The following is a 10,332-nucleotide window of genomic DNA, read 5'->3' as shown; positions in this document are numbered from 1 at the left end:
CCTGCTTCCCTCCTAGCCCCACTCTGCTCCACTGAAACTCCCTGGCATGTCAGTAAAATGGGCAGAATCACACTTATTCTAATTCTTGGTGGCCAGTACTTCTAGACGAAAAGAACTGTCTCAAGGAAGGCTGTCTTCTCACTAGAATTCTTTGGTTTTGTGTATCGTAAAAAAATGAGGCATACATACCAGAATTTATTTATTATCTAGCTAAATCACAAATTTACAATACATTCGAAACGGACTAAATGAGACATGTAGAAGAGTTTAAATGTAAAAATAGAAAGGAATATCCAAAAGATCATTTAGATTGGATTATAATTTTAGGAATCTTTAAAGAGTGAAGTGTTTCAGCCTGGAGTCCCAGGACAGAACTTGGCCATTGCAGGTCTATTCACATGGATTCTGAATGGCAATCAGAAGATACTCCTTATCTGTGGAGAGATATGGACAAAGTTAATCCACCCTAAACATTAAATTTAATAAATGAATACTTCAGCTAATCTGCTTTTCTCTTCAACACATCACTTGGACCTTGTGTAGACCAGTGGGTTCCCAGCCTGGCTGCACACCAGAATCACCTGTTGAGCTTTCAGAAAATACCATTACCTGGGGCCAAGCCCCAGAGGTTCTGTCTTTATTGGTCTGGGGTGGAGTCCCAGGTATCAGTCTTTTTTTTTTTAAGCTCTCCAAGTGATTCCAATGTGCAGCTTGGGTGAGAACACCCAAGGTGCAGGGAAAGCTTTATTTAGTTTGGGGGTAACTCTGATTTTACAGTTGTACTACAGCGAAGTTTGTTCTAGACTAGATTTAGGAACGTGAGTCCTGTTTTACACTGACGTCCACTAAAACTGTGAATGTACCTCCTTCAAGGAAAGAAGTATTTCTGTGGCTGCTGTCTTTTGATAGCCCCAGTGAATGTGCTCTACTCCAGGGAAAGTTTAAGACCCTACAGACCTTTGATCTGCCCTCGACGTTATCCCCTGGACAGGAGACATTTCTCCCACTCTTCAGAAAGTCTGTGTGGTAAGTTCACATAACAGGAAACCTACACCTCCTAAATGGTTTGATTACTAACAACAAAAACAAATGGGCAAAATTCAATGTCTTTACTAATTTCACGGAATTTTCACATTCAAACTTCTTCATTTTGTCATTGAAGAGCATTATGTGTCATATTGCATGTTAAAATCCACACTCCCCGTCTTTGAGACAAAGCTTTTATTCAGTAAAGTAAAAAGATGCCTTAAATAATGAAAAGAAATGCCAAATTACCTGGAGCTACCATGATTTCATGTTTCTTTGATCTGATTCTAAGAAAAGTTAGGTCGTTCTGAGGATCAATGTCACGGACTGTGCTCTTGGCTTTCATGGTCAGCTGATGAAGAAGACCTGCATATTGAACTGTTGTCGAGTTGTCCAAGGTCGTTCGGATGGGAATGCCTGGTACGAGATTTAATTTGGGGTTAAACATTTTTTATTTTGATTATAAAAGTAATATGTGCATTGTAGAAATACTGGAAAATACTGTAATTGTAAAAAGGAAGAAAAAGTGATGGCTCGTATCACTCAAAGGTAACAATTTTATTTCCTTCCAATCGTTTTGCCATTACGTGGATTTTAAAATTTAGTTGCATCAAACTATAATTACATATTTGACTGTTGCTTTTTTCTTCATTTAAATTATAGCATACAAGCTGTCCTTGTTGACGATGCCATCAACATTATTTTTAATGGCTGTAGACTTAGTATTTTTGGGGATATATCATAATATAATCAACCCCCCACTGTTGGATTGTTAGGTAGTGTGTTTTTGTTTTTGTAGCTAATGGTGATGAACATTTTTGTACACAAGTCTTCTGGAAGTTGTTAATTGATTATTTCAGTACTAAGTTAACATATTACTATACAAAATGCATTCCCCTAAGCATCCTGTCTACGGTGAGTCCACTGTGAAATGCTTGGTCTGTGACATGGTGCTAGTTTCTCCCCTGAGGCCAGAAATAGAAAGGGGATATCACTGCACATGCTAGAGGGTGTATCAAAAGGGATTTTCAGAATTTCTTTGTAACTTCCTCATATGGGATTTTGCAAACCTTAATTTTTATGCTAGAAAATACAGCAACGAAGACTCTGCAGTTCGGCTGGGCATTCCCTGGTTTGCACTCACTCTTGGTTTAAGCATGATTAAATTTGGCTACTTGTGTGCTCTGTTGTTTCATTATGTGAGTTTAAAACAGAAGCTATTAATTTAACTGGAGAAATCTAGCCAGACGAATATGCAAGTATAATTCAATTCAGTTCATATCAATCCAGCTCCATTCAGGTCACTCAGCGCTTATTATGGAACAGGTGCTGTGCTAGGTATTTTACATATACTATGTCTAATCAGAACTGGCCTTCATGTTATTTTGAAAACTACCAGATCAACCAGGGAATTCCAGGGATCTGATTTGCAGATGTGCCTTGCGTTTAGGGAGACATATGAAGGTGAATTTGGGATCACTGTCAAGTTCCTCGAGAACCTGAATTAAGGCCAATCAATAAAAAAGGCTGACGTGGCTCTCTTGGGTTTTCCCTCAGAGAATGTAGCTCCAGAAACTGGTAAAGAAGATGAGTGCTTCTAACTTGGGACTTTACCTGTTTTTCATGAAACTTTTTGAGAGCCTCAACTCTGACTTTGAAACAGACTAATTTCTTTTTAAGAAAGCCATTCTCTCCAGAGCAGGTCTTGCCAAAGAAGGCAACAGCAGTATTTACAGGAAAACCTAATTAAGGAAGGTTTTACAGAAAACTTGTTAATTTCTGTATTATTGTTTCTTGGCCACTTTTTCTCCAGAAGTCAGTTCTGTCTTTCACAACTGATGAACCATCACAAGGCATGTGTCTTTAACAAGCAGGAAACTGAAGTATAGCAAGCACTCAACCTTTCAAGGGCACTTTTTGACCAAACAGTTTTATTTTGCATCATGAAGAGCAACTACCTACAAAGTCTGCATTGCTCAGTGTCAAAAAAGAAATACAACCAGAATAAATTATTCAAACTGTAGATGACAGGATTATGAATCAGATACTCAGGCCTACTTAGTCAGTCTATTCATGATCCAAGTCAATAAATAAAAGGGCTAGCCTTTCTGAATGATAAGTGCACACCATGGAAACTCTTGGAGTTTTTCATATCCACTGTAGACCCTTGGAAAAAAAAATCAATCAACAAATATTTATTGAGTTCTTGCTTGAGACTATGTGAGGTAATTAAAAAATAATTTATTAGGAAGTAATTTTAGCACATAGTATAAAATTCACCCACCTCCCCTTCTGAGAGGTAACCACTGTTCTCAGTTTCTTTGGTGTCCTTGCAGAGATATTCTAAGTCTATTCCAGTATGTTTGTGTTTGTATTCTTTAACTGTATCATTTTCTATTCTGTACCTTAACTTTTTTCATTTAATACACTCGGGAAGTTGTTCCATTCAGTCCGCATAAGGCTAGGTCATTCATGTTAATGTCTGTGTAATGTGACTGTTGAATGGATGCTTTGTAATACTTGTAACTAATATATCTTCCTGACAGGCATTTGGGCTGTTCCCAATTTTTGACTTTTATAAACAAGGCTACAGAATATGTCTGTGTGCATGCCATTTCACATTTGTATACACGTGTAGGATAAATTCCTAAAATGTACCTTCTAGAACAAAGAGTATATATTCTATCTTCCTGAACTTATGACACTGCTTTACAATATGACTCATCATGATCCCAGTAAGCTGGTATTCTTCAACTGTACATTTGGTTGATAGATTATATTTCAAAAATAAAAGGAATTGGCTGGATGGCTGATAAAACCTAATGAAACTCAAATGACGGATTGTTAGAAATGTCAAGAATATTTAAAATTAAGAGTCTGCAGAAATCAGGCTTATATACATGAGAATATATGACAGATATGACTGTCTGGGAAACAAATATACATGTTCACCAGTATCTAGTTCTGTGATCAGAACTGCAATACTGTAAACAATGAATTATTTTGTAAATGGGAAACCAGTGTTAACAAAGAATCTAACAAAGACCTATACTCCTCAGCATTGGGCTAAATTGATAAGTCCACTTTATTGTCATGAATAAGAAGTCTATGTTTCAATAATAGTGAAACCAAAGGACACTATTTAACATGGCAGAGGATGAGATCTAAATGGATAAACGTGGGGTAGAAGGCCTACCTAGCCACAATTAAAACCTAAAAATTTGTTAAAATGATTTGCCTAGAACTAGTGGACTAAAGCCATGGGTACAGAACAAGAACACATGAACACTAGCTTAGTTAAATATTGTCAGTGTTACATTTCATGGGACTTCTGAGAGCTGCAAAGCTGCACCGTAATAAATGGTACTTTCATCTAAAATTGACTGGGCTGTTGAGATGGAGTATTTCATTTCATTCTGGTCACACACACTTATACCATATGCTGTTAGTAAACATCCTTGTCATATCCTCTGGTTGTTAATAATCCGACCATAAAAATAAGCCCCTCATTTATATTTTTGGGAAGAAGGTTAATTTGGCTTTCAGAAAAGTGCCCTGAATCCTAACACAACCTTATCCTAGTAGAGGTTAATTAGAAGTTAATGGGTATTAAAAGTAGTATTTTGTTGCCTTTGGATGAGAAGAGTGTTAATTGAGAGACCTCAGGAAAACAAAAGTCATTTTTAATTCTACCACTCAGAGATCATCACCGTAACACAGCCCTGCCTTTTCTTCCATATTTCAGAGTGTATGTCTGCCTGGCCGTATTTAGGATTAGAAGATGCTGGCTACTGCTTCGTCTCCTGCTTTTTTTCATCTAATATTGTGAGTAGTTTTTCATGACTCTAAATATTCTTCAACACTTTAAATAGAGTAATGGTTCACTGAGTAAATATTATATAATAAGTTTAAAAATTTCCCTACTGTTGGGCTTTATGTACTTGTCTGTTTATTTACTGCTATTATATGTGGCGCCTCCGTAATATCCTTTGCACCTACATCTTTTCTTCATCACCTCTTAACCAGATTTCTAGGGGTGGAATTACATATCATAAGGTATGGATATTCTTCAGCCATTTGAAGCCTATTGCCAGGATTATGTACTTTAGGCTAAGTCTTCCAAAGTAACACATTAGATACATTGTCCAGGGTGTCACAGGTGAATGCATCTGGACTGGGTTGAAGAGTGTCCCCTCCAAAATTCAAGCCCACCCTAAACCTCAGAATGTGACATTATTTGGAAATAGAGGCTTTGAAGATGAATTAGTTAAAATGAGGTCATACTGGATCAGTGTGGGACATAATCCAACGACGGGTCCTTATAAGAAGAGAAAACAGAGCACAGAGGGGAGAACGTACACGATGATGGAGGCAGAGACTGGAGTGATGCACCTACAGGCCAGTCAACAGCAAGGATCTCTGGAAATCACCAGAAGCTGGGCGGAGGCGAGCAAGGATCCTCCTGTGGAGCCTCTGAAGAGAGCCTGGACCCACAGACACTTTGATTTCAATTTCTAGCCTTCCAGAACTGAGAGAAAATAAATGTCTAATCTTTTTTAAGCCACTAAGTGTGTGGTGCTTTGTTATGGCAGCCAAAGAAAACAAATAAAGCATCTCTGTGAAGTCACGCAAGTAACCTATCTTAGGGGGTGTGGCAGAGTTTATGCAAATGCCTGAAACTAAAATCAGTTCAACCAGAACCATGGACTTGGGCTGGACCGCTTCCTGGAAATATGAGGCATAGCTCTTGACTTTCCTGTAGGCTGATGTTAAGTCCTCTCCCTCCTGATCACTCAAGCTGGGTGAATTTATTATATTCATTTGACACTGAGTTTATTAAAATTTTATTTTATTATTTTGTAAAACACATCAAATGTTTTATCTGTACAGATAAATTAAAAATTCCCACATTCACAGAACTATTTAATTACAATTCTGTTAAGTGTTAGGTATTGTGCCGGGCACTTGACAATTATTATTTCACTTAATTGTCACAGCCGCCAGTAAAGTAGGTTATTTTGCATTTTTAATGATAAGGGATTGAAGTTTAGAGTTTAAACAGACTTTCAGTGGGTAGTTGCTCACTAAATATTTATTGATGGATTTGCTCCAGAATAATGATTAGCTGTGAGAGTCTGTTGCCAAGCACTGAGCTGGCGATGTACCAGATCCATGGTTGTACCATGGACTGTGTGAAGTAGCTACTCTTATTTCAACTAGTGCTCTGGGGGTTGTGGCACCTCTTGCCCTTGCAAACGCCTCAATCAGCAATGAAGCCAGCAGAGGCCTTTAAGAGGCTGCCACCATGGCTGAGCATGGAACAGTGTGCCAGAGAAAAGGCTTTGGGGATTGTGAATAGGCAAGTCTCTGGTATAAGTCTACAGATTTCACAGGTGGAAACGTATTGGCCCCTCTTAAACTATAACCACAAAGACTATACTATAAATTACATTAAAATTAATTCTCAAAGATTTCATTAACTACGGTAAAGGAACAATTTCTTTTAAAAATGAAGATTGAAACTCTGTACGCTTTACAATGTTAAAACGAAAGCAAACTGCCAACAATGGTATTCTTTCTATCTTCAATATAATAGTTTTATTGATACTCCTGAAATGTTAGAAGAGAGTTACCAAAGCTTTAAAAATTAGACAATGTGCAGCATTTCTTAGGAATATATAGGCGTTTTTAGGCATGTCTTATTAATGTTTATCTCCCTACCTCTTAGCAGAGTTCTTGACATGTAATTAATAGATACTCAATAGATGTATGATGAGTAAATGCTCTGGCTAAAATATACAAGGTATACTTTTGATTTAAAATTCCAAGATGTTTGCCTAAGGCTTCACACAACAAACAGGCTCTTGGTCGGCTTCTGCCTGTCAAGAGGGCAGCCTGTGAGGTGTTTACCTTCTGCATTTACAACCATCGTTCCTATAACCCCTTTGTGGCTCTGGATCCTCTTGAGGGTTTCCTCCACCTCTGCCTGGAAGAGATCAGGAAGAAAATTAACCAAAGAGTCTTTGTGGTGACCCCAGTCATAATTAATGTTCTGAAAGACCCCTATTCTCCAATCTCCTTAAACTAAGATTTAGAAGCTCAGATTTTTGGAAGAGAGCTTTGAAATTGTCAGGTCCCATATGCAAGCCTATGTAAGACCCTCTACGTACAACCCTGACAAATATCTTGGCTTGAACTCTTGTTGAGACAGAAAGCTTCTTGCCTCACAAGAACTCGCTCCATTTTTATCTGTCTCTATTTACTGGAAAAGTATCCTATGTTGTTGAACAGAAATCTGCTCCTGGTCATCTTTCATTCATTGATCTTTCTGTATTCAAGTGAAAAATCTCTTTTCTACATTATAGATTTAAAAAATATTTATAGAGCTGTATCACTGCCTCCTTCTGTCTAAAAGCATCACTTAATGAGAAATCATATTCTCAGTCCTAAATGCCACCTAATTGGGAGTTCAGATGGTTAAATTCAAAATACTCTGTAAAAACAGTGTATTCCAGGATTCTACTGGTAACCACAGCCTGGATCTCAGTGCAAGATGAACGTTCAACCATGAATGATTATGTTGGAACCCCACTACTGGGTTTTAAACTCAGCTTTCTGAATCACATGCATAGACTATATATATTGTACCAGTTTCTTGCCTTCTCCAAATGCTAAAATCAAGAATAATTTTTCCCAGCCTGCATATTTTCCATAACTGAGTAATCACTGGATATTCTGAATTCAAACAGTATTCTGCAGAGTCTCTTGATGAGGATCTATGATATATTTTTCTTTCCAGCATTGTACAGGTGAACGTTATGTTGCTTTAGTCAAAAGACAGTTTTCTTTTGTCCCTAATATGGGTGGGAGCACTTATTTCCTCTTTCCACCACTACAGCAGGTGTTTTCTAAATTTCAGGCATTCATGTACTAGATTTATAATTTTTGCCATTATGAATACCATCTATATTATTTACCCAGCACATTCTTAAAATTATTTCACTGCTAAAAGCTTAAATGCATTTTAAAAGGAAATTATACATCATTACCACAAATGTAAATCTGGTATCATTTGTCATAGGCAGAAATAACCATAAAAACAAACAAAACAAAGAGAGAACATATTGTTAAATTTTACCCCAATGAAAGCTCTGAGCCTGAGGTCTGCCCTTCAGGTGAAAAATCAAAACTACCAAAGGATAGTGGTATTAACGACCTAACAGTGCCAGAAACTCTCTCCTGGATATAGTCTAAAGGCTGAAAAAAAAAAAAAAAAAGAGGAATAACTTTCTCTGATGTGATTCACTCTGTGGTTTTTGGTTTTCTGAGCCATCTTAAAGTAGCAACTAACGTCTGCATCTCACGCTGGGAAACACTGAACTTAAAGCGTAATAGCTGTACAGGGATCAATGACTTACTACAGTTTTCTGCCATCTGTAAGACAACGTCCACAGGTCCTTACAACCGCTGCCCTCGTTTTATCTTTTTCTGTTTTACTTCTCTCCCAAACGCCTCTCGCTGATCTTCCCGGCCTTTCCCTCTCTTTTCCCAGGTGTTTTCTCCTTTGGTGATTTTTGAGCCCCCCAATACAGTCTCTTAATTCCCATCGCTTTTCATTCCTTTCTTAAAAAGAAACTCTGCTTTCACTTTGTTCTTTTTCAAACCTTCCTGTCTCCATTTTCCTTTTCTTCTCCTCCCCCTCCCATTCCTGCTGCCTCTTTATTTTCCTTTCTTCTCTCTCAATAACTCCTTCTCCCCTCTCTCCATTTCCTTGCGTTCCTTGTCCCCTCTCTTTCTTCCCTCTCAGAGTGATTTTTCTCCTCTCCCTCGCGCCGCTCCCCTTTTCAAACTTGCCTCGCCGTCATGGAGATTTCTCCTTCCCCTCAGGACCTTTCATCCCCTCCGTATCTCTCTTCTCTTTCTCGATACCCTCCCTCCACAAGTATCACCCCTCAGAAGTCACCCCCCCACCCCAGATATCTATGCCCCAAGATAGCTTCCCCCATCTAGACATCTTCTTCCCTCCCTCCACGGTCGCCCTCTGGTCCCTCCAGGGTCTCCGTGTCACTCCTCCCAGAAGCTTCTGGAGACCCCAGCCTTCGCCCCGGCCCCGGGAGCGGGACAGCGAAGGTCCCCTGCCGGTCGCTGCCCTTGGAGCGGCGGGTCGCGGACAGAGCCCCCGGATTTACCATCGCGCGGGCGGCGAGACTCTGAGCTCAGTTCGGTGCCACCGCTGCCCGGAATGTCAGCAACGCTGCCAGCCGTTGCTACGAGACAGGGGAGGAAGTAACCTCCCGGAAGCGTGGGTGCCCGCGCCTGCGTGCGCGCGAGTCGGGCCCCTCCGGGCAGGTTCTTCCGCCCTGACGTGGCTTGACGCCTCCCGGCCGCCGTAGGCGGAGGCTGGGGACCGTGGCTCCGAGCGCTCACCTGGGGCGCGCCCGGCCCGCGGGCCGCTGGGCATGAGGAGAGCTGAGGGGCTTAGGCCAGGCTCCGGGTCATTCGTTCGTCCTTTCACTCATTCATTCCTTGAGGTACGCGTTCATGTAACCGCCACTTCCCCGTTCAAGAACGATATATTGACCACCTACCCCGTCCCGTCCCCTGGGCCTGTGGTACATTCTAGCGGGGGAGACAGACGAAATGCGACAAACGAAGCAATACTGTCCAAGTGTGATACGTGCTGTGGAGCAGATAAACCGGGGTGGGTCCTTGTGACTCCGGGGTGATACTGGGTATAGCCTCAGCTGCCCAGTGACCCTCGGAGTATTTCCTGTGGCGCTGCCTTGTGTAGGGGTTTGTACCCCCCGCCCACCAGGGGAAGTTGTTGTTTTTAATTAAAGAAGAACTATACTGCAGTATGGAATAGTACAATCATGTATATATCCATCAGTTCACATGTCCCCATCTCCCAAACCGTAGGTGCAGCGCCATCTTACGTCTTAGGTTCTCATGTGTTGTAGCACCCCCAAGCCGCTCTTCTCTCCGTTGGAGGGTGGCTGCTTCCTAGCGATTTTGTTTAATCCATCAGGAGCTTTATTTAATTATTTTTTATAAAGTTATTTGCCCACCCTTCTGAGTTGCTGAAAAATTGCAGGCGGTAGTGCTGGAGGTTCTACAAATCGCCGTAGAAGAGCGGTCCACCGGGTGTTTAAGGAACTGTTGGAGGAGACAAGTTAAAGATCAATTAGGGATGGTTAGAAGTCCCTTGATCTTTTGAAGGGCATTGGATATATCTTCGTAGCCTGGGAAGAAGAAACCAACTGCGTGTGAGGGACAGTAGGAAAATTTTGTGGTTGGGGTCGTCCT

The 10,332-nt window shown here is 40.5% G+C and overlaps 1 protein-coding gene across 1 annotated transcript; it reads right to left on the bottom strand.

Annotated features, from left to right (window-relative positions):
* Positions 1 to 213: 213 nt before the first annotated feature.
* DYNLRB2 (dynein light chain roadblock-type 2) lies at positions 214 to 9,337 on the bottom strand. The gene is made up of 4 exons (XM_060130971.1): positions 9,216 to 9,337; positions 6,937 to 7,012; positions 1,276 to 1,443; positions 214 to 434 (listed from the first exon to the last, which is right to left on the bottom strand). Exons 1-4 carry the CDS (start codon positions 9,216 to 9,218, stop codon positions 391 to 393), a joined length of 291 nt encoding a protein of 96 aa, XP_059986954.1. The 5' UTR covers positions 9,219 to 9,337; the 3' UTR covers positions 214 to 390.
* Between the last annotated feature and the right edge of the window lie 995 nt (positions 9,338 to 10,332).

This window comes from Lagenorhynchus albirostris, chromosome 19 (genome assembly GCF_949774975.1).
Source record: "Lagenorhynchus albirostris chromosome 19, mLagAlb1.1, whole genome shotgun sequence".
NCBI classification, from domain to species: Eukaryota; Metazoa; Chordata; class Mammalia; order Artiodactyla; family Delphinidae; genus Lagenorhynchus; species Lagenorhynchus albirostris.
Note: the sequence above shows the minus strand (reverse complement) of the source record. Positions and strands in the feature narration are given on the sequence as shown.